This window comes from Barbus barbus (assembly GCF_936440315.1).
Source record: "Barbus barbus genome assembly, chromosome: 5".
NCBI lineage: Eukaryota > Metazoa > Chordata > Actinopteri > Cypriniformes > Cyprinidae > Barbus > Barbus barbus.
In genome coordinates, this window is record NC_136733.1 from 31,174,054 (window position 1) to 31,198,329 (window position 24,276).

Genomic DNA, 24,276 nt, shown 5'->3' on the forward strand with positions numbered 1-24,276 from the left:
TGCGAGAGTCGCGCGCCGAGTCAATTCCCACGTCTCACCAGAAGATGGCGCCCGCAGCTGAATCATTTGAATCGCGCTCGTCCACGGCGTAATACAGTGGAATACAACAAAGGTACAAAATTAATTGTAAATTGACTATTAGGGTTTATACATAATTTCCGTGACAGAGTTCAAGATAAATCCTTCAATCTTACTATTGGAGCTGCCCGTTTCAAATGATTATTTAACAGGAAGCAAACTATGCAAAAGCGGCAGTTCTTCCGGTGCATTCAGGGTCCGAATTCACTCACTCGTTTTCATTCACTCCTTCAAGTGAACTATATGAGTGGACTAATGTAGGGAATAGTGAATGAGGGTATAGGGGGCGATTTCGGATACAGCCAATGTTTCGCCGCTGGGGGACGAACTCTGTGAACCCATGAATCATGCGAGTTCAGTGAGATTGCCCCCCAGCGGTTTTTACCTGATCTCAGATCAGTTTCATCAGTTTTATACATTTTTTAACGAGACGTGTGTAATTAAAAGGATGAGTAGTTGTTAATGCTCTCTTACTGGCCTCTATATACAAGCTGCCTATAAAACAAACAAAGCAAGCCCTGCAAATTAATATCAAATATTTTAAAAACCACATATTATGCAGACACTTCATATTTAATGGTATTTTATCTTTTTTTTTTAAATTGCATTCAATGTATTAAAACATTTGCAATGGGTTTTTAAAGGCTGTTTTTATGCATGATTTAGCCTGAGTCCGAATTTTGCGAATCAATTGGTTCAAAGCTTCAAAAAGGTTTGTTTCTCCCATCACTACTTCCAGGCAGGTGTGTTGAGGCAAGTTGGAGCTAAACTCTGCAGGACGCCAGCCCTATAATTAAACACACCTGAACCAGCTAATCAAGGTCTTGTTAGTCATACTGAGCAAGTTGAGGGCTCCCTTGTACTCCTAATAAAAATCTCTATAAGAGCTTTTGTACACATATGACAAATAAAGTCACAGTGATAAGAAGCTGGCGATGCTGTTTGTGGAGTTATTTAATCACCCTCTGCTGAGATCTTGAGCGATTTAATGTGTTTTATTTCAGTTGATTTCATCTTTGGCTTTGGCTGTAAGTTGTGTTTCTCTGCTCTTTTCTCTATCCTTCGGTGATTCTACTTGTTAACAGCAGCTGTGCATCACTAAAGCTCAATCCTCATTTAATTATGGATGGTGATGGCGCAGTGGATAAGACACATGCCTTTGGTGTGAGAGACCCGGGTTCGAATCCACTGTGAGACACCAATGTGTCCCTGAGCAAGACACTTAACCCCCTAGTTGCTCCAGAGGCGTGCGACCTCTGACATATATAGCAATTGTAAGTCGCTTTGGATAAAAGCGTCAGCTAAATGAATAAATGTACATGTAATTAGTCCCTTAATTATATCATTAACTTCCTCACTGCTTCAATGTTACTTCAACACTCTGTAGTGTGGACTCATTTAAAACTGAGGATTTTGCTGTGGGATTAAAGGGGTTAAATTTAAAATCAGCTCGTTATTATACCGCGGCAGCGGTCGCGGCAGTCGTCGTGTGAAGCCCTCTTAGTGTGAAGACCAAAGAGTGTAAAGACCATCGACTCTACCGTGCGACTCCACCGGGCAGGGACACCGGCAAGGGATAGTAGTAGCTTTTTATTTAATTTTTTCATTGATATGTTTATTATTGAAATGTTGTTGTTATATGCATGTGTTAATTTTATTTAATTTCTTTATTTTCTTAAATATGTGGGTAGATAGTATTTATAGAGTTGTAACTTTTTAGTTTTAGTTACTTTTTCTTATTTGTAAGTCGCTTTGGACAAAAGCGTCTGCTAAATGACAAAAGTAAAGTAAGTAAAAGTAAAAGTAAATGTGTGAGATGGAAAAAAACCACACTGTGAAATGTATTTTTAACATAAATATACTGTTAATTTAATTTATGGACGAACACTAAAAAAAACAGTAGATTACTGGCAACCACAGCAGTCTGCATTTCACCGTAAAATCAAGGCATTCAGTCATCGAGAAAGACCACTGGAACCAGTTGAGCCCTTACAATCTGACTTTGCTGCAGTTGGAATTGAACTGCTGGTTCGTTTGGCCAGAGGAGAACTGGCCCTCGACTGAGCCTGGTTTCTCCCAATGTTTTTTTCTCCATTCTGTCACCGATGGAGTTTTTGTTCCTTGCAGCTGTCGCCTTTGGCTTGCTTAGTTGGGGACACTTCATTTCCAGCGACGTCGTCGACCTGATTGCAAAGACACTATTTAAACTGAACTGAGCTGGATGATGACATCACTGAATTCAATAATGAAATGCCTTTAACTGAAAATATTTTTTTCATTTTAAAAATCTTTTCATTTTACATTATTGACACACTATTTTCCTTTTTTGATATTGTGCAGTTGCTTTGACGCAATTTACTTTGTTAAAAGCGTTATATAAATAAAGGCGACTTGACAAAAACAGCAACATACTGTAAAACCTAACTTCCTGTTGTGTTTTGTGGGTCACCATTGTGCTGGAGAGTAGAGCCTGTGTTTTAAACCAAGGACGGACAGAGAAACACTGATGTTATGCTGCATGTTGCTTTATTTAAAGGCAACTGTGTCGTTACTGATGCAGTAAGGATCTCTTCGTTAATTTCAATAGTACATGTATGTGCGCTGCCATTGTTTGCAAGAGATTTGAGTTGAACTGATGCTTTTAATGACTGCATAAATCAGTAGGTTTTCTTCATGGACTTAAGCAAAATAATTCTCAATACCCTTATGTTCACATTATTTAATCACTATAAATATTAGTTGATAAACAAATGACGGTTGGACAATTTAAGTGCAGTCGGTTTCAAATAAAATTAGTTAATTGAAAGGTTTGTATATTATCAAATAAGGAAATACGTTTTTTCACTGTAAATTTAAACAAGTTCTGTAAATCCTGAAATGTTGCTACCGTATTTTTCACGGTAAAGTTCTGGTAACCACAGCTGCTGGTATTCTACCGTAAATTTAACAGCTTGTTTTTACAGTGTATTATTCTCTGCAGACACCTCCTGCTTGACTGTCAAAATATACACACAGATAAACATCCTGTCATGGTATTTTGATGAGATTCAGTGAGACAATGGCAAGAACAGTTGGCTAGAAAAACACAACCACAACTGCTTCAAAAATTAAATATAGAAATTAAATGGGTCAAAGACATCCCATTTTGTTGTCTGTATCAAATTAAATTTACAAAAAAAGCTTAAATGATTAAAAGCTTCTTTTTGACAAATGAGTAAAACCCGAATGATAGAGCTGCACTTTGATCCTTAAATGCAGTCTTTTAATGTAATTCCTTGTTCTAAATATGCATGAAAAGATTTTTTATTATATGAACTACGGTTACACTAAATTACATTTTAGTGCAGAGGTGGGCAAACTACGGCCCACGTGCCCGCCGGGAGTTGCCATCCAGCCCGTGAGGCAGTTGGTCCAAAATAGCTAATGTGATGCAATGTTAATAAAATCCAATAAATTGATAGCCTGTGCGGCCTATACAACCCCCGATTTATACTGCATGCATCTTACACTGTGTCTACACCGGACCCAACAGTTGTCGCGCCACATCCTGTGTAGACCCCATCGCAGATTATGATGGATTCTATTGTATATTGTTCTATTATATATCAATCGACTCGTACACCAATGCAACTTCTCTGTGTCAAAGTTCTGTGATGACAAATGTTTGCTGAGCACAGTAAGTTGTACTTATCTACAGTCTTCCTGTAGCTCAACTAGACAGGATAGGTTTATAGACTGAATATAATGTTTTTCAGATAACGGTTCCTGAGCCTACACAGTTTTCAAAATAAAAGAGACTGTACCATCAAAAAAATTAAATCAGAAGTTCATCCGCTGCTTCTTAAGAGAACAGTACTCATGCACCCTCATGTTGTTTCAAACCCATAAGGCTCATTTATCACTGTAACAATTTTTATACCAAATACAGATATTTTATTTTTATCTCCAAATACAGATATTTTGTTTAAAACTATGCATTTACCTCAGCATACAGTAAATAACATTCAGAATAATGGGAAAACAAAAGGTATACTTAAGAGCAATTGATGCCAAAGATGCATGAATTAAAGAGGAATTTCATCGTGTCACATTACTCATTATTCAAGAGGACAGTGTGCTGCTAGTAATAATACATCATCTGAGAATGGGCACAGTCTGTTTAAAAACGCTTTCATATCATGTTTAGTACTGTTTCTTTTTAGTTTCTTCCCTCAGAAGAAATTTCAGTTATCCAACCCATCAGCCGCTTTGAGGTTGTTTCACCAGGAGGGCCAGATGTCACCGTTATACTATGATAAGAAATTCAACTTTTTAGTTGGTTCTATAAAAATGCATCATATTCATTTATGAAGAGATGCAAAAGCCGTCTGAAATTTTCTTCTAAAAGAGCAATTTTATCAGGCTCTTATATGTGGTTGTTTTTTTTTTTTTTAAGTGACATACTGCCAAGTATGGTGACCCATACTCGGAATTCGTGCTCTGCATTTAACCCATCCAACGTGAACACACACCCGGAGCAGTGGGCAGCCATTTATGCTGCGGCACCCGGGGAGCAGTTGGGGGTTCAGTGCCTTGCTCAAGGGCACCTCAGTCGTGGTATTGAGGGTGGAGAGAGCGCTGGACATTCACTCCCCCCACCTACAATCCCTTTTTTCGCTTTAATTGCATAGGAAAGGACCTATACATTGACTATAAAGTGAAATTGAACTTACTGAAGTCACACATAAGAGCCTGATAAAAATGCTCAATTTAGATGAAAATTTCAGATGGCACTTAGAGGCTTTTATGACAGAGGTAATACCTGGATGCTGTAAAACATTGCTGTCCATTCAGTCAACTCATCCTCATTCTCACAGCAGAGATACCTTAAAGAAAAATATCCAGAGAGTAAGATGGTCAGTGACATGTAGAGGAGGTAGAATTTCAATTGATTTGAGTTAAATGTTTAAAAATATAACCAACTAGTAAAATAAATATTATAATTTGCAATAGCATATATAGGCAGAGGTAGCATGAAGGAATCTTTGGCACTTCTAAAATATAGACAAGAGCAGCTTATCTAGTGCAAATAAAAACATTGTTACAAGGCTGTGGGACAATTGGGCCACTATTATGTAGGGGTGGTTTTTAGGGGGAAAAGAAATTGCCATTTTAAGAAAAACAATTGTATATTGCTTGATATGTTTGTGGTGTAACTGAATGTTCAGTACTGAGGGAGAGTATTTGACTTCATTTGTTATTTGCTTTGGATCAAAGTGTCTGCTAAATGATTAAATGAACAACATTAAATGTAAATATTTTAGAATTTGCCATTAATATATGAATACCCATGGTGGTTGCAGCTCTATGGACCCTTATCACAGACTGGGATGATGTGTTTCAACGGTAATCAGCATCGCAAATCAATTTCTCAGTTCTGGTACTGCTGCCCCACTGCTCTGCGCATTTTGTAGCCTATATCGGTCTTATCTAACACACCATTTTTAAATCATCAGGTCGTCAGGAAAAAGCTGTGTGAACGAACTGTGACCAGAAAATGGAAACCACGACCTTACAAACTCACCACTGCTGCTTGTCATGCATCAGTATCAGTCCCCATCTGTAAATAAAATGAAAGAAATTTTACACACCACAAATTGTATCCTATAAATAAATATGTTAAAGGTATAGGGATATTGCTTTAATTTCTTGAAACAAGGATGCAAATTCATAAGGGTAAAAAAAAAAAATGTATTTATACATTTGAGAAAAAAAGATGCCTAACATTCGCTGAATTAAAAGTGGCATTCTACTTTTACTTTTTGACATACCTTCATATGGCACAAATAGTAAGTGTAGTATGCAAGTATGCTTTTCTGAATTCAACAACTTTTGTTTTCAGTTATGCTATTGTCACATGTTTGGCTGCTGCTGTGGCCAGAAGTGTGGTCAGGATTGCACAAAGTCTTGTCAGTTTGCATCCTTGCTTATGAGTGATCGTAAGCTGTAGATTTTTTTACGGTGTGGGTGGATGCATTTTGCTCCGGCAACCATGATAGAGCTTGAGCTCTTTGACGGGATATTCCCTCTCACAATGAGAACCCTGAAAGAACAGAAGCCTTTTAAAAGTTAATATGCTTATTCAGTGTATGATTATACACTAGCTGCTCAAATTTACACACACACACACACACCTGCAGTTCCTTGTGTAGTCTGAACGTGGTGCCAGAAAGCTCACAATGACGACTGTGGAAAGTTTTGCTACTTTCACTTTTAACCTCACAAACGCGCAATGGTCCACTTTTACACAGATTCCCTATATTCTCTGCACACACACAAAAAGCAAACAACTACTGCACTGATGATCAAACAAGCAATGTAAAAGCAGTAGGCTATTATATAGGACTTATTGTAGTTGTTTTTCACTTAATTGTTGGGGGTTCTTTATTGAACCATATTATGTATGCTAAAGTAAAAGTCAAAAGCTTGGACACTTAACATTTAGGTCAAAAACATTTCTTGTGACCTTAATAACCTCTTTTGAGCCAAATGTGTATGGTTAGTTTTGTAAACAGAAACATTGTGCCTTTAATAAATTAAAATGGGTAACACCAGTTTAAGGTGTCATAATACACAGTAATTACCTAGTTAAGTACAATTTATTGCATGCAAGTACAACGGCTACTACTATGTAACTAAGTTATGGAACAGCCTGTACTTACAGTTTGTAATTATGTAGATGTAATAGGCAGCTACTGTTACACACATGTAACAGGCCAAGTCTGTGTGTTGCAGACATTATATAACGTAATTACAAATGTAAGTACACAGGTTTAAGCTACTTAAGTACAATCTTGATAACACTTTATTTTAGGTGTACTTCATGTGTATCTATACTGTACACCTTATCCAGCTGCACCTTTGTTTGATTTAACCCACCAGTACACAGCTTAAATACATGTAATACCTTTCTAATTACATTAAAATTACAGAATATTACACAGGCATAAGCTACTTAAAATAAAGTGTATCAAGATTGTACTTAAGTGTACCAGTAGCGGTGTAACAGACTCGGTTTGTTACATATGTGTAACAGTAGCTGCCCATTACATCTACATAATTACAAACTGTAAGTACAGGCTGTTCCATAACTTAGTTACATGATAAGTACATTTTGTTTCATGCAAATACAACGGCTACTACTAAGTACTTAATTAGGTAATTACTCTGTATTATGACACCTTAAAATAAAGTGTTACCTTAAAATGTATGCTAAAAAAGCATTTCAGACGCTGCAATAACAGATTGTTTTAAGATTTCTGACATTATAAATTAGCATTTAAATGTATATTTTATATATGTTTATGTGTACTTTTAGATATTTTTGGAATCTCTTAATTTCCAAATGAAGGAAATGACGACTTATCACACTGAAATCTGCAAGGTTTCATACTTTTTCCACCATTCTCCTCAATTATGGGGACTGAATTGATTCTCAAAGACACTATGCATTGGTGTTTGTGTGATGAAACATACCCAGGTACCTCATGATGCTGATAATATATGGATTCCTCTTGATCAGCAAGTGAGCGTGACAGCTAAGTGAAAAATAGATTGGCAGCACTCTTTCCTGGTAATGCAGAGTTCTCTCTATTATAAAATAAACCATAATACAATAAATACATTCAAATAACTGAATTTCTTAGTCACAGAAACCACATCCAGAGTCACGTTCAATAGATAAGGTCATATTCATACTCATATTCAGAAGATCAATTGGCTCTGCACTGACAGCCTACTGAGTACATTACGTCACTTCTCAGGCAATCCACGATCTGAGAAATGCCAAATCAACTTGTTCAATCGGTGAAAACAAGCACCAACCAACAGCAACAGATGTCAACGGGGATACCACACTGATCCAACAAAACTTGATGACTGGGTTTATTGCCATTTGTCTGAAATTGCCTATACTGGGCATATTGAACATGACACCATTTTTGTACTACAGAATAGTAGGTACAAATTAAACAACTAGGTTAACATGCACTTTGGATCACGATGGATCATAATGAAGGAATTAAAACCTGTGTCATAGTTCATTATTGTACTATACCAAAAGCAGACAACTGGTCGTTGGCCAGTTTCATGCCAAAGTTTGTGTTTTCTGTGGAATTTGGTTTAGATCGATTTGCATTTCGAATCGGTAGCTGTTGCCTCTTAAACCCCTTACCCGTCTTTTTGAACAGACGTGAAAGTGCACTATCCAAACTTAAATTGTTAGAATTCATGAACACTTTTAAATACAGACCTATGGTTGTTTTTTTAAAGATGATAATCAGCAGATTATCATTTCAAAAAAGGAAAGTATTAAAAAGTTTAAATTTACTATAAAGAAAATATAATATTTTTATTTTATATAAAATATTTGACAAATTTGTTTTTAATCCAAAATTGCTATATAATTAAAGCAATATGTCTAAATAAGTTGTATATATAATTTGAAGTTATGAAAAAATTGAGGTTCCTATACAATTTTGGGTAACACTTTATTTTAAAGTGTCCATAATACAGATTAATTACCTAGTTAAGTACTTAGTAGTAGCCGTTGTACTTACATGAAACAAACTGTGCCATGTAACTAAGTTATGGAACAGCCTGTACTTACAGTTTGTAATAATATACATGTTTTAGGCAGCTACTGTGACACATATGTAACAGACCGAGTCTGTTACAATGGCTACAACGAAGTACTTAATTAGGTTATTACTCTGTATTATGACACCTTAAAATAAAGTGTTACCCAATTTTGTTTAAGCGTTATACCACAAACACCCACCGGGTGACAACCAACTCCATTGAATTTATTGATGCATTTTTCTGTCACAAATGTCTAAATTTCTCTATCAATATTATGTCTATCACAAAATAACCACCAAATATGGAATCTTGAGACCTTTCGACCTATATGTATTTTGTCAAGATTATAAAAAGTTTTGAGACCGTAATGCCTTTTGTAATATGACACCCCCCTCCCCCCCCCCCCCCCCCCCCCCCACACTAAGGGGGAGGAGCCGCTAAAAATATTAAAGTGCTCTTATGATGTATACGTTTTGGGGTGCACTCGTCATAAATGAATATTACTGTTCCTACATAATGTTTCACAGAAAACAGTGGTAAAATATACATTTTGGAGTCTTAGACCTTTCCAACGATATATAGTTTGTCATGATTAGATTAGGATTTATTTGATTTATTTGTAATATATTGAAGTACACTTAGGCGTCCCACCAGCAGGATGGTAACAGTTAAGGTGTTTTAACATAGAACTAAAGCAGCTCCAAAGAAAATCATCTAAAAAAAAAACAGGAAAGGCTTTTATTTCATTTCTTATTTGCATGTATTATTCAGTGCCACAGAATAGGCAGAAATTTTACCCATATCCTCTTTCTCTAGAACTTCATAGCAGCTCCAGAACTCTTCATTGGCCTGCTGAATTCCTTTGAGCTCCAAAACCACAGTAACCAACTTGACTACGGTCATATCTGCTGTGACCTAACACATAGTACACAGAAAGAAAAATTACCAACAAAGATCTTACACTAACATTTGTGGAAGAAGTCCACAAATAAAGTACTTGTGTTAAGATTAAAATCTGCACCTGAACAAGCACCTCCGCACCCTCAGTTTTCTTCTCCAGGTAAACAGCACAAATGGTGCTAGATGGAGTTCGACTCAAGGGCCTCTGAATGTCAAATACAAGCAAAACAGAACAATTCAAATAATTAATCAACAACTTTCCGGTGTTACTGTACTATTCGGTAATGTCATCAAAGCCAGCACATCAACATGAAGTTATTTAGATATTTCATTATGGCAAAACATCATAAAAAAAAAAAAAAAAAAGGGGCTATGTAACTACCATTTAAGTTTCAAAAGTCAATCCACAGTAAAGTGCACACAGCCTGCATAAAGTAGCTGTGCCTTTTCACGAGCCCTTGTGACTTCCGAAAAATGTGACATCCAAACTACCCAGTCACCGCCTTCAGTCACCATCCCGAGCACCACCCACCGTCCTACTCTCCTTTTGCCAAACCCCAAGACAACATCGTGTCCATGCTATTGCTGAGCAACAACACGGAAACATGTTGAAAAGGTTGACTTTAACGGACGAAACCAGATCGGCTGACCTGTAACATTACACGCTCACTCAAAGGAAGGACGATCTGATGGGTTTGTTACTGTGAGGTGCATCACGTCTAACGTTATAGTAAAGACAAACTCACCATCTAGTCATGATGAAGATGTATACACATTTCAATTTCAGCAGGAAACTATTTTTACAGCAACATTATTCCAGCCACAATTAATCACAACAATGTATACAATTACAAATGATTATATATAAATCGTCAGTTTGTTGTTTTACACACAGACATTATTTCATACACTACATAGTCCTGAGATGCAAGAAATCTTCAGACGCGCCCATAACAACAAAAGACAATACTTTATTGAACCTTTTCTGATAATAAGTGTGCGCTGCAAACGCAAGCATTTTTGACGATCGTTTCTGTCTAGACTACGGTCTATATGTCTGTCTAGATGTCGTCGGTTTTTTGTCTGGCAGTGGCAGCAGGTATGCGATCAAATTTCTAATTTGAGGCTGTATTACGTCGATTCTGGCACCAAACATCACAAGATGATATTTTAAGCTCCTTATGTAGCCGAATCTGCACTGGTTTGAATGGGCCGCCTCCAGTTCTCCCTTTGTTTTGCCTCCAGCTAGCGCTGTGAGGTAATTGTGACGTCGGCTCTACATGACCCTAGTTACCTGTGGTTGGCCTAGCCGTGCATCACTCAGAAAGCAAGCCAATCAGAAGAGAGGCTCATGAATATTAATTAGACAGGCCAAAATCAACCTGTTCTTAGCAGAGCTCCTGAGAGAAGAGCTGTAAAAAATATATATTGAGATGGTTTTTGGTACTTATACCGCAAATATATATTCTTAAGGACATCAGAACATAAAATAAATCTCCAGAAAGGTGTACAATATGGGACCTTTAACATAATATTGTAAATGCCCTTGTCCTGTGAACTCTGACCTGGGACTTGTGTTTATTCAGGATGACCGATGTAATGTTTAGCTGCCTCTGAAGTTCAGACTCTGAGACCTGCAAAAGAAGCTTAATCTCAGTCATCATATTTATCAACGATTTATCAACAGCATTTGATCAGCATTATGAATTAACATCTAATAATTCATTAATGCATAAATTGGTCTCTATGTCAGCATGAATCAAATTGCAATATACTTTAGAGATGCACTATGTAACTTAAGGCCCTCTAGAGATAAAAAATAAATAAATCTGCATGAGACTTGGGGAAGAAGACCGTTTTGATTGTACTTAATCTCTGCTCCTCTCAATGAATGAATGTGGTTTGAGGCAGCAGTGTACACATTCAGTGCATCTTATCAGAACGGATGGACAAATAAATAATGCGTTTATTGTTTGTTTGTTTTTACAACCAATGATTCCCCATGAACTGTTTTGAATGATCCATGGTTAGTTTTTTCTTATTCATTATGGCAATGCTACTGTAGCTTCTTTTCTCTGTGTGCAGATTTGACGTGACATGCACAGCTGAATAAAGTATGTATGCAATTATTTACCACAAAATCTGTCCCGACAGCTCTAAAATTCATATAATTATTGATGTAACAAAATGCCCAAATACACATTGATAAACCTATAATAATGATATGTATTATTTCAAATTAAGACATGGTTTGGAAGGAAAACAAGGAATTTATCTTTAAATGTTTAGCTAATTAGTTTTAAAGGTTGTACTGACTCACATTAAAAATACTGCAGTAGTTTTGGATCAGCTCCTCCACCACCTGAGATCCTGTGACATCCGTTCCATCCGTGTGAAAAAGCGTTGGACAGAATACGATACCAAGGTTTCGTATAGTCATCTGATTCTCATCGGACAGGTGATGAACACTGACAAAGCAGACGTTTTGGGTCAATTTTTTGGATGTACTACTAGAAATAACTACATACTCCCCCTTATGATCAATTCAAATCAGAGTACCAGAAATATTCATAACATAAAAGTAGAAAAAAAGATCTCATCTAGTTTTAGAGTTGCTTCATCGGAAAAGAAAATTACTGTTTTATAGTGGTTTGTGTAGCACTTTGTAACTTTCAGATAGCTGAGCAAGTCACATGACTTATAACATACCAAACCAGGTGGTGTGAGAGTGCTTTGAGTGTTTCTCTGTTAACATCTGGGAGGTTTGAAAGGAGAACCTGGTATCTATGTATCTTCTCAGTCATGTCCTCTAGACCTGCAGAGAGGGAAAAAATAAAACAATTAATAAAAAAGTACTTGCTACTAGTATTCAACCACTCCCACTTTCCAAGCGGTATTAAATGTCTCATCTCACACAGTGTTGCCAACTTGGCGACTTTGTCGCTAGATTTAGCGACTCTTCAGACCTCCCTAGCGACTTTTTCCCCAAAAAGCGACTAGCGACAAATCTAGCGACTTCTTTGACAAACCTTAGTGAGTCTCTGTGATCGCTGGTACTGCCGCCACGGCGCGAGGTCAGCGCGCACGCACCTCTTTCTCTGCATCTGCTCTGTTCAGTGAGCGGCTGAGAGGAGCAGCCCGTTCAGTTAAAATAGATATTATGTTGCTTCTCTAATTTTACATGCAAATACAGCCGAAATCACAGCACAGGAATTGTCTTGTCTTATCTTGTGTGTATTATTTGATTTCATCAGACGACAGCTCATTTATAAATTAGGATTTTTGTGCAGATTAACTTCTTGGAAGGGAGAGCTGGTTATGTATTCTTAAAGGGCTGCGTTTCAGTCACTATTTCATGTGTATCCCGTTGACTGACAACATAAAATATATAAAGGAAAACAGTTTTATTGAGAATTTGCCTGCATTACAATACAGTATGAACACAGAGAGACAAACAAATGTAAAAGGCAATATGACGCGATGACGTCATGAATATGCTAATTAGTGTATGACGTCATCTGGCGCCATTTAACGACTTTTCAAATTGGCTTTAGCTACTTTCCATCGAAAAAAAGGTGGCAACACTGATCTCACAATACTACAATTTTTATTCACCTGCAGCTTTAAGCCAGCTGTCGTTGTTTTCTTGTCCATTAAACACTCCATCTTTGACCTCCCTGAGAAACCGTTTTAGCGTGTTAGCCACGTCATCCACAGAATATTCCGACTCAAGCAGTGTTACGGTTCGTGCATCATTTTGAAACCGCTCCAGCAGTTTGGTCACATGAGAATTAATGCCACTCTTCCGGTAGATTCCTGATGACATCAGTCCTGAAAGAAATAAATGTGACACTGTTTGTGTTTCGGAACTCATTTTAGACATTTCTGCTTTACTTCCTTACTTTTAGGAAATAATCATTACATTTTAAGAGGTGTGATTTAATCAGTGGCAGAATGTAGAAAGAATTATATCTAGCGGAGTACACTTTAATTAGAATTTAATAGAGTATAACAGACTGAATGAGCCAATCAGCTGCCTGACCAGTAAATGAACCAAAAAGGTTGGTTGCCCTAACAATCACCATAATCAGATACCACTTAGCATTTAAAAAAAAAAAAACTCAGAATACCTTAGAACATTCTGGCAATAACACTGTAGAGTGACTCTTTTTTCAGATTTTAAAAATGTACAAAAGAATGCTTGTGTTTTCTTATGTAGTGGGTTTGTATACCATAACGAGTTACATGGTCCAGGCAGCGGTCAACAGTCACAGGGACACCCAGATCAGTGAGTTGCTGTTGTGATAGTGGCTGATCTCCAGCACCGGATCTCTGCTGAATGAAGGTCTGCCAGCCCACAAAATGAGGCCTGCGGTCAGCTAGCAAATGCAGAGGTCCACCTCTCCATACAAGTACCATGGAGCCAGCACTGTCAGAGAGATCTGCATACACATACGCACTCAGAGTACATTTATACAGACATCCACATTTTTAAACGGTCTCAGATTGTTGTGTGTGAGCTGTAACTCACTGAGTGAGAGTAGCTTGCGCAGGTCGATTATTTGTACATTGTCTTCCAGTAACAACTGCAGTTTGAAGCCGCTCAGGCAAAACCAACCAATGCCATGGTTGCCCTCGGTGCAGCGCAGGCGACCCAGACGATCACAGGTCCCACACACATCAAACAGTGCAGGAGGCAGCACAGCCTAAATAAAGGGAAGAGAAGGAAGGTAGATCAGTTTATTTGTCTCCAACTCCAGTATAGTAAATAAATATAATTCCAGCTTTTGTCACATCAAGGCAGAGACAATAGACAAGTGATATAACACAGACGTTTATTGACCGGAAGGGAGATGCAGATTGTGAGGAGCAACGGCAGGTGAGTAGCAAGCACAATGAACAGTCCAGTGAGACTTAGCTGAATACTGAGAGGTGATGTCCTTGTAGGTTTGTGAGAGATCAGGGACCTGGAACGGAGGAGTGCAATGTAGGAGAATCGTCGGAGGATCTAGGGGTAAGTAAGCACAGGAAAGGAGTCTGGCCGAGTTCAGGGTAGTGAACGGCAGACCGGACGAGGAGGGAGTGTTGAGAGTGAGCAGATATAGACGGGCTTGATGAGGTGCAGCAGGTGCAGGGCATCAGAAGGCAGGGGATCAATAATGAGGAGATCGTGAACAGGTGAGTGTCGTGACTGGGCTGGTGACAGAGACTCCCTGACATTACCTCCCCCTCCCGGACAACGTGGTAACAATTCCACCGTGGAGGGGGGGGTGGGCGCCCTGGAGGCTGGAGCAGGACTGGAATACGGGGAACACCTCCAGGGCGGATCTGGGGACTCGGGAGGCCATGGCGGATCCAGTGAGTTGGGGTGGCCATGGCGGAACCCGGGGATTCGGGCGGCCATGGCAGAGCAGGGTGTTTGGGAGGCCATGGCGTATATGGGGATTCGGGCGGCCATGGCGGAGCAGGGAGTTCAGGCGGCCATGACGGGACCGCCTCCGAGGCCGTGGCCCCAGCCCCCGCCTCTGCGAAATCAAATTCCTTGGGGAAGGTAGGGGCTCGATCGAGAACTTGAGGGCGCACTGGAGGTGCGGACACTTGGGGGTGCTGTCATGGAGCGGGCGCTGAAGGGCGCTGCCGAGGAGCGGGCTCTGGCTTGGAGAGAGCCGCGACAGAAAAATAATCTTTACAGAATAATGCAAGGAAGGAGAGATGAATATTTACAAATAAAAAAACTTTGAAACAAATCTCTTATGCTCAGAAATTGTATTTGATTAGAAAATACAGTAAAACAGTAATATTACAAATTATTATGGTGTAGTCAAAGATTATAGAATACCTTAAAGGGACTTTGGCATAATATTGTAGTATAGTAATATTATAATATTATTATTGCAAAACTTTCCAATTTCTATTTTAATAGATTTAAAAATGTTATTTCTGAAATAGTAAAATTTATACCTTAGTACCCCCTTGTGATCCAGTTTGAAAACCTAATTTAAAGCACTTGTTTGTACGGAAGTTCTAAGCGGCCATGCATTATTATAATTTTTCTGTCTTGTTTTCTTGTGATCACGACTTAATTTTCTCGTGATCACGACATAACGAAAGTTGTTTTGTCGTTATCACGACTTAATTTTCTTGTGATCTCGACATAACGAAAGTTGTTTTGTCGTTATCACGACTTAATTTTCTTGTGATCTCGACATAACGAAAGTTGTTTTGTCGTTATCACAACTTAATTTTCTCGTTATCTCGACATAACGAAAGTTGTTGATCTCAACGTAAAAACCGTTTTCTCACGACGTAATTGTAGCTATCGTGAGAAAATCAGGGTCGCTATATTGTCTTTGACGATAAAGTTGCAGACCCGACAGCCTCCTTCTCAAGTGTCGAACACTTATGTGTAAGTCGTCAATCACTGACAGACACAGAGCTATTTCAGTTTGAGTGAGTCCCTGATCAAAGTAAAAGCGAATACGATCATCCATGATGCTGCGATGATGCTGCTTCTATAGCATTTTCTCATGCCGAATACACAGAGAAAATTAAGTCGTGATAACGACAAAACAACTTTCGTTATGTCGAGATCACGAGAAAATTAAGTCGTGATCACAAGAAAACAAGACAGAAAAATTATAATAATGCATGGCCGCTTAGAACTTCCGTATGTTTGTCATTTAAATGAGCTACAAAAATTATTTTAAAAAAAAGTTGATCACCATTGCAATAGCCTGGATCCAGTTATTGACAATGCTGCTATCATCACTTCCAAACAGGTAGACTCTTCCCTCCTCAGAGTACAGTTCAAATGTGTGTTCATAGCTGCCAGCCAATTAGAGAGGACATGGTAAATATGGAATTAACAGAATTAACGTGGTAAAAATAAACTCACTTAGGATTGAAGTTCAGGGTTTATTACCTATGTTTCCCTGGGCTGTTGACAGACAGGCAGATGATTTCACTGGTCTTCATGCCACCACACTTGTGGTGACTCTGTTCACTCTTAAAGTAGCTAAACATTCCATCACCAAGACAACACCAACGCTGAGAGAAATCTAAAACATTCACCACGATAAGGTTCAGAAACATACAGACACAATGCACCTCAACACAACATATGTTTATGGTTGCTCATTTATTTGTAATTGAAAAACACTTGAATTTGCAATAAAATATTGTAGATTAATGTGCAAATGAAAGCCTAAAAAAGCCTATAGCATGACATTTTACAATTTCCAAAAACTGTTTAAATGGTCATATAATATAAATGTAATTATAGAAGTTAAAACAAATTTGAAATTGTGCTTATTATACAATTATAAAGTTTATCATTTTATATGTATAATTATTAAAATATTTCTTCCACATTTATTTTGCTGCATTCGCTTTCAAAAAAACAAAAATAACTATTTTATTAACTATTAATTATATACTGTAAAAATATTTTGTTGCATGTATATCTGTATATATTATATAAGGGGGAGGGGGAATGGGAAGTGGTGTGTGGCCAAGTATGGTGACCCATACTCGGAATTTGTGCTCTGCATTTAACCGATCCAAGTGTACACACAGTAGTGAACATACACCCAGAGCAGTGGGCAGCCAATGCTGCGGCGCCCGGGGAGCAGTTGGGGATTCGGTGCCTTGTTCAAGGGTCTCATCTCAGTCGTGGTGTTGAGGGAGGAGAGAGTGTTGGTTATTCACTCCCCCCACCAACAATCCCTGCCGGACCTGAGACTCGAACCCACGACCTTCAGGTTACAAGTCCAACTTGGACTTGTAACCTCTATCCATTAGGCCACGACTGCCCCATATATAAGTTGTAAGATCCACTTTTAATGTTAATCAAGATTCTTGCATAGTAAAATGAACGTTGTAACCCAAATACCAAGTAAACTTCCAACGTTTGATGATATAAAAGTATAATTTTAGGCTTTTAAGTCTTTTTGGAAGTCAAACATCCTCACAAGCACACAATTTAATATCATTGAGATTCAGTAGCAAGTCATCATACAGTAGTTTACTTAATCAATGAAGCCACAGGGGCTCCACATACCTGCTTTGGTTTTGTGGTCTGTGATTGGCTTAGCTGATGAGGCGGTCTTAAAAAGATAGCCAGACTGAGATCGAATGGACGCATCTTTATCCACCGGCGTAAACGACTCTGATGAACAACAAATCAAGATGAGCGTGTGTATCTAAACACATGGAAATTGTGGTTTGGTTTGTTTATTTGTGCACCTGAGTTCAAGTTCTGTATAAGTAGTTCCGCCTGTACTGTTTGGCCACTGCGTTTGGCCAATGAGAGTGGAGTAGGGAATTCTGGGATTCCAGTGTTGCAGTTGATATCTGCCCCACAATTCAGCAGCGAGAGAGTCTGCAACAAATCACCAGTCTCCACCGCTGAACACAGAGCCTAGGAAACCCAGAGCAAACAAACATGAGAAGAACCATCATTTTATGTGCATTAAATGCCATTTACTTGGCATTTGTAATGAATTAACTAACACTGTTGAGCGCCTCCTGTTGGCCATAGAGTGTGTGGTATTTGCGATATTTTCCATCTTTGTATTTTGCTGTGATGTGTTCGAGACGTTGCTCGCTATGTGCGTTCGAACAGAGACTGTCGCTCGGGGGAATATTTGCTCCCCAGAACTGATTTGCTTTGCCGTTACCCAGCAGCAGAAAAACCTGGCAACACATAATGAGATTATCATGCATCATCCTGAAAGAGAAAGGCACCATGACATCTGCAAAGCATGAATTTAACTCTCAGATGTAGCTGTGGAAACACATATACTGGATGCATCATATTCATTGTACCCTGATGAGATCATCCGTCCACATTTGTTCATCCAGCTTCAGACTGCGAACCTTTGACACGTTCTGGCCCAAACTTCTGTGTGCACCTGTTATCACATAAATGTGCACATATTTATGAGCCCACATACAGTACATACATACAACAGCTGTCATTTGTTATCATGTAAGTGTTTGCATTCACCTGCACATTTTTCACACAGCAGAACACACAGGTTGACTGAAGCCCACTCCGGGATCGAAGAGCTGCAGTCCGCACACAAGCGGTTTGATGGCACACGCCAAATGCTCTCACACAAACCATCACGTGACAGAGCGCGACTCACACACTCTTTAAGCGCCTCAGACCATCTCTGCTTCTCACTCTCTGAATCCACCACAAAACTAGAGAGAGAGAGAGACATACAAATATAATTAGGGGGCTGATGCACTGATTTTTCATTAATGTGGTGAGTTAGTTCACAGTTGCATTATTAAATTTACAGTTTATTTTGCTTTGTCAAGTAAGTCAGTCATGTCTACATATGCCATCCTTGAAGCCCTGACAGACCTTCGTAAAGTATGCAAAGCACATTGTTTTCACTGGTTCTAAACATGTATAAGTTCTTCTAAATTCGAAATATTTATTTTTTAAGTGCTTTAATAGTATATAAATACATAATACTAAAATAATACAAGTGCCTTCCAGCTTGTGCAAAATGTAAAGTTGCAGCATTTACCTGAATGCTCTGTATGGAGTGGTGAGCATCAAAGAGCGCTTGTTTTCTCCATTTCTCACGTTGGCCATTTGCATATCTATATCAGTGATGCCTACTCCCTGAAAATATTCCTATACACACAAACACAAAAAAATCTATCAAATAAACCCACCAAAACATTTAGAAAGGCATCCATTCACATTCAGACTCGCACCTCATGGCTCCTGAAGAGGAACAGTTTGTCCTTGCTGATAAGTGTGTAGACCTTTGTGCGTGGTGACAACATTTCCATGTAGCCCTCGAAACTAATATTTACACTTCCGTTCCTAAAGAACAGATTCCGGGGCTCCAGACTATGTTTGCGATCACTCAGAATATTTTCAATACAACACACCCAGTCATTTCTTTCCTCTGTAAAAAAAAAAAATTAAAATACACATACACATACAATAAAAATGCATGTAAATGATTCATAGCCTGAATGCAAAAGCAAAGATGTGTAGTAGACGTTCTGCAAGGTCAGGAAAAAAAGAGATGGACAAATACGCACGAGTGCTTTCAGCTCGAAACAGGAAAGTCCGGCTCTGACCGTGGAGCTCAAATCGCAAGTCTCCGACACTGACCACCTTATCGACAGATCCCAGAGACACCATCCTTTTAGAGTATATTTCCTGTCAGAGAGAGACAGACAGGGACAAATTCTTTATTATACACACAGAGCTGGGTGGATTAATTACAAATTGCAGTCCTTTACTGATTCCAAATTACATGACAAAAATTGTAGTTAGTAATGTAATCTATTACATTACATATTTTAGGTAATATAATCAGACTACTTTTTGATTACTAACTTACGTAACTTGTTTACCAAAATGATTAAAATAGGACAGACTTGTACCATATTGATATAAAAATACGAAGAAAAAAAATAACATTCCTTGTAATTAACAACATAAAATGCATTAAACACTACATTACATTAAGGTTTCCTAAACTGGGGTTCGTAGAGGAATAATGAAATAGCGAATAATCAATTAAATCATCAAAATGACAAATTAAAATAAATCATTTTAAAACGGCATCAATCAAAATAAATCACTTATTAAAAAAATATTTTATTTGTTTACCTGCATGTCAGAACTGTGAACATGCAAATGAGATACTTAATTATTAAAATGCTTATTTTAAAATATCAGAGGTAGTTCAAGTAAATGTATTAGGTAAATGAGGTTCAGATGGCAGAAAAAAGATTGGGAATCCCTGCATTACATTTAAATGAGAAATAATGCAAATTTGTGCATTTTAATGCGTTAGAGACAAAAACCTTACAAAGACATAGTAATACATGATTAAATAACCTACTGATGATAATTCAAATAAAATGAATGTGTTCATCAGTTCATGTGTTCTTAAACCTGAAATTATGTTTGTAAATCCAGTAGTCAAATGCTGTGTAGCCACCTGATCAATGCCACCTGATCAATTATTCACACAGTGAATAATGCTACACTCTATAGACAACAAATAAATACAAAAACAAAAGGGATACATATAGTATATTTGAAATATGTACAATTCAAATTACATTAAATTAAAAATTTAATTGTCCTCTTATTGTTCCCAATTACCTTGGCCATCATCTAATGCTCACTTAAAATTAATTTTCAAAACTAATCGTTTTTAAATACTGTTAAAAGATTATTTTTAGAAAATCTCAAAATGAGATTTTTCACCTGCATTATTTAAAACGACAATTTAGTTTATAGTGTTTTTTTATTTATTTATTGAAACAAAACGGTAAGAAGGAGGAGGAGAAGGAGAAGGAGAAGAAGAATATTGGCCATTTAATGGTTATCTGACATAATATAATTATTTGATCATCATTTTCAGCCAACATTGAAAGAGTTCATTCAGTAGTGGTTGTGGCAGTGGTTTAAAGTGTTATTATTGCTTTTATTATTTTGATTATTATCTCAGAGAGAGTTCACCTCTGCCTTCCTTTTTTAACTTTTACAGTCCAAACACTTTCAGTCCCCTTCGGTTTTCATGTTGGTCATCACCCCCTCTTCATTCCAATCATTGTCTGGATTTTCATGTTTGAACAGTAAATGCTTAACAACTTCCTTAAAGTAAATCAAAACATGGCAGGACATTTTATAGTCCTTTTGGAAGGAAACTAGTGTCTAGTGAACTAGAAAATATGATCCGCTAGATTTAATCCGAATAGAAGAATGTTAATCTTGATTTTTCAAGATTATGAAACATTTTAAAAAAAATGACCCATTTATTTATTCAAGTTACCTTGATGGATTGAAAATATCTCAAATATTCTGAATCCAGCTGCACCCATCGGCGCTGGTAAATCTTCCCTCTAAAAATACAAACATGAATATTATAAAAAAAACTTATAAATAACAAAAATATAAACACAACCTCAGGATGTCAGAAAAGTCGTAGAAGACATAATTTGTGTATAAGTTGTTTCTTACCCTTTTGGAGGAGTTTTCTCTAGCCAGCCAGCTTTAACAATCAGACGGAAGTCCTCTGAGAAATCAGGAAATTCTGTACATCGGATATCAATACTATCCTCACTAACATGAACAAATTAATATGATTAGATACAGAATAATTCTATTTTATTTTTCACTGAAGGTTCATGTAAACACACACACACACACACACATACATTGAAATAACATTATCCACATAACAGTATTTGTTTTTTCATGCACACACCGTTCTCTCGGAATTACAGTTTCTTTTTTATCCTCTTCAACTTTCAGGTTGTTAAAATACTTCTGCATGTCTCGCAAGAGATCCTCCTGCTGGAAGACATTTAACCATTAGATACAAACAGCTGTTGATGACACTAATACATAAATACACCACTGTTCAAAGGTTTGGGGTCAGTAATATTAATTGTGAAATTACTGTGAAATTTTTACTGTATTTGTAATCAAATAAATGTAGCCTTAAAGGAGCATAAGACACATTTTTCCTTACTGACCCCAAACTTTTAAAAAGTAGTGTATATTCAACAAGGATGTATTGGTAGAACAGAATATTTATCCAACAAAAACTAGAAATGTATTAAAAAATTAAGTACTGTACATTTCAACTTGATGGCACAGTAGTGACTGTGAGTTTCACATAGGCTATAGGCCTAACAAAAAATGATTAGTTAACCAGCTTTCACACAGACACCATATAAACACTCACATACATGCAATTTACCTTTAAAGCCATGTTCTGGGATTATGTTGTGTGCACCTGTGAAGAATAAATTCATTATCGAAGTGAGTTAATCAACCAATAAAAAAAAAATGGAAACCATTATATGTGTGGTATCTTTAATACTGAAAAGGAAACTCTATATCTTTGAAATACAGGGCAATCAGATAATTTTTCATGGCACAGTTCCAAACTATCTTGAAATTTCCTTACTGATATGAAATTTGTACATTTATTTATTTATTTTTTCGGATTTATAATTAGTTTTGGGTTAAAATAAGGAATTGTTTGACCAAGTTTACACAAATACTCTGAAAAAACAATCTAGACAACGGTTAACTGTGTTGTCTTATCTTATTAAATGATCTTATCATCCTTGATGTAAGGCTGTTGTGACCTTACAGAAATAAACCAACATCTCTTCCGTCTACTAATTTACTGTATCAAACTGAATAAAGTCACCAAACCTGTATAAAGTCACCAAACCTGATGCACAGCATTTCTAAAACTTTCCCTGTTCAGACATCAAGAAACACAACCTTTGAAAGACATCAGACATAGCAATAGTCCTTTCAGCACACACAATAAATGCTCTTCTTCACTGTGGTCAGGTTTGGGAAGTAAGCTCAGATCGGTGTTCTCCATGAAACCAAGATAATAACTCAATTAATTACTCAAAAAGACAATAATGTATTGTCCATACAGCTGGAGTGCAAAAATAAATAAACATCTGATAGCCTACATACATTTTTACAATACGTAACTATTTAAGAGCTAGTGACTAAGAAACACATGCACGCGCGCGCACACACACACGGGTATCCTTTTTCAAAACAATAGGCCTATATCTTATTGAAAATTCAAGTGTTTTGTTGTATAATCGTCCTCTTATCCATAAAGACTGTTAGTGCTATCGTATAAAACTGTGCTACAGTTTAGGATGTTATTAACCGAGAAAAAAAAAGATCATGAAGTTACCTTTGTGCAGCCAAATCTGTACTAACCAAGCCCTACTGCATTACAAGGCATTTATTAAAAACACACACGCACGCGCAAACACACACACAGTGCGAGAGAGAGAGAGAGAGAGAGCTCTATTTTGAACATGACTCGGTTACCATTCCTGCAATAAAACAATAAAAGCACCGTGCTATTATTGTTCAGCAATCGTGCAACGTTGCAACATTTAAAGTTAAACGATTTGCTAAGAGTTGATGTCGATTAGTTTTAATATGTTAATAGACAGGTCTAAAATGTACTTATCGAGGGTCAGGTTTAATAGTAACATTTGCACGTAACGTTATGCTATTTGTTTTCTTTGTTTAAAGAAAGAGCTTAGACTTTTGTGTGTTTGCTAGCTATTTTGATTGTTAGGCCTATCTCTTGCAGATTGGAAATGCCTGCGTTAAACTCGTCTATGAAGAGGTTTGAGCACATGAATAACTCTTTTTCACATTATTTGATATCAGCTGTAGTTTATCTTCTGTAGTTCTTCATTTCATATTTGAATGGCAAGTGGTGGTCTGCTTAATTTTTCGTTTTACTCTCACAGGGCAAAGACATGGACACTGCCAACATGCATGTTATTGCCACAATCCTCTAGCCTAGTCTCCAGTGAGTATTGAATACATAAATCATACTATTTGACATCTACCATAAGTCAGAAGTAAAATAAAAGGTATTCTTTATTGGTGCTATGTGTTTTTTAGGATAATACTTTCATGAAGGATGCTCTTGTGTTCCCTGCATGAACACAGATCATTATCTGTTATGTGTAAGATTTTACATGGTGTAGCTCATAAGAATATAGTAATTATTAAACATTGTGGTTTGGAGGGATTGTTCTTTTATGCTGGTTTTACGGAGGGTGATAATGCAAATGTTTACGGAGGGTGATAATGCACACACACACACACACCCGGAGCAG

General features: G+C 37.4%; 1 protein-coding gene across 3 annotated transcripts; it reads right to left on the reverse strand.

The window, feature by feature from the left end:
- Positions 1-1,927: 1,927 nt before the first annotated feature.
- Positions 1,928-23,388, reverse strand: LOC306869365 (arf-GAP with Rho-GAP domain, ANK repeat and PH domain-containing protein 1-like). 3 transcript variants are annotated; one of them, XM_079416114.1, is made up of 29 exons: positions 23,328-23,354; positions 22,353-22,388; positions 21,855-21,943; positions 21,608-21,709; positions 21,420-21,489; positions 19,669-19,789; positions 19,333-19,529; positions 19,140-19,249; positions 18,605-18,804; positions 18,424-18,509; positions 18,109-18,291; positions 17,842-18,016; positions 17,657-17,764; positions 16,520-16,655; positions 16,320-16,422; positions 14,129-14,303; positions 13,830-14,039; positions 13,213-13,428; positions 12,307-12,412; positions 11,918-12,065; positions 11,163-11,231; positions 9,719-9,802; positions 9,495-9,612; positions 7,594-7,707; positions 6,252-6,382; positions 6,078-6,160; positions 5,642-5,677; positions 4,880-4,943; positions 1,928-2,261 (listed from the first exon to the last, which is right to left on the reverse strand). In XM_079416114.1, exons 2-29 carry the CDS (start codon positions 22,362-22,364, stop codon positions 2,178-2,180), a joined length of 3,330 nt encoding a protein of 1,109 aa, XP_079272240.1. In that variant the 5' UTR covers positions 22,365-22,388; positions 23,328-23,354; the 3' UTR covers positions 1,928-2,177. The 3 variants fall into 3 exon arrangements, 2 of the variants coding, with proteins under 2 accessions (XP_079272240.1, XP_079272241.1); XM_079416115.1 differs by lacking the exon at positions 1,928-2,261 and adding an exon at positions 3,994-4,367; XR_013784167.1 differs by lacking the exon at positions 1,928-2,261 and adding an exon at positions 3,995-4,367 and having other exon boundaries at positions 7,602-7,707; positions 23,328-23,388.
- Positions 23,389-24,276: the final 888 nt, after the last annotated feature.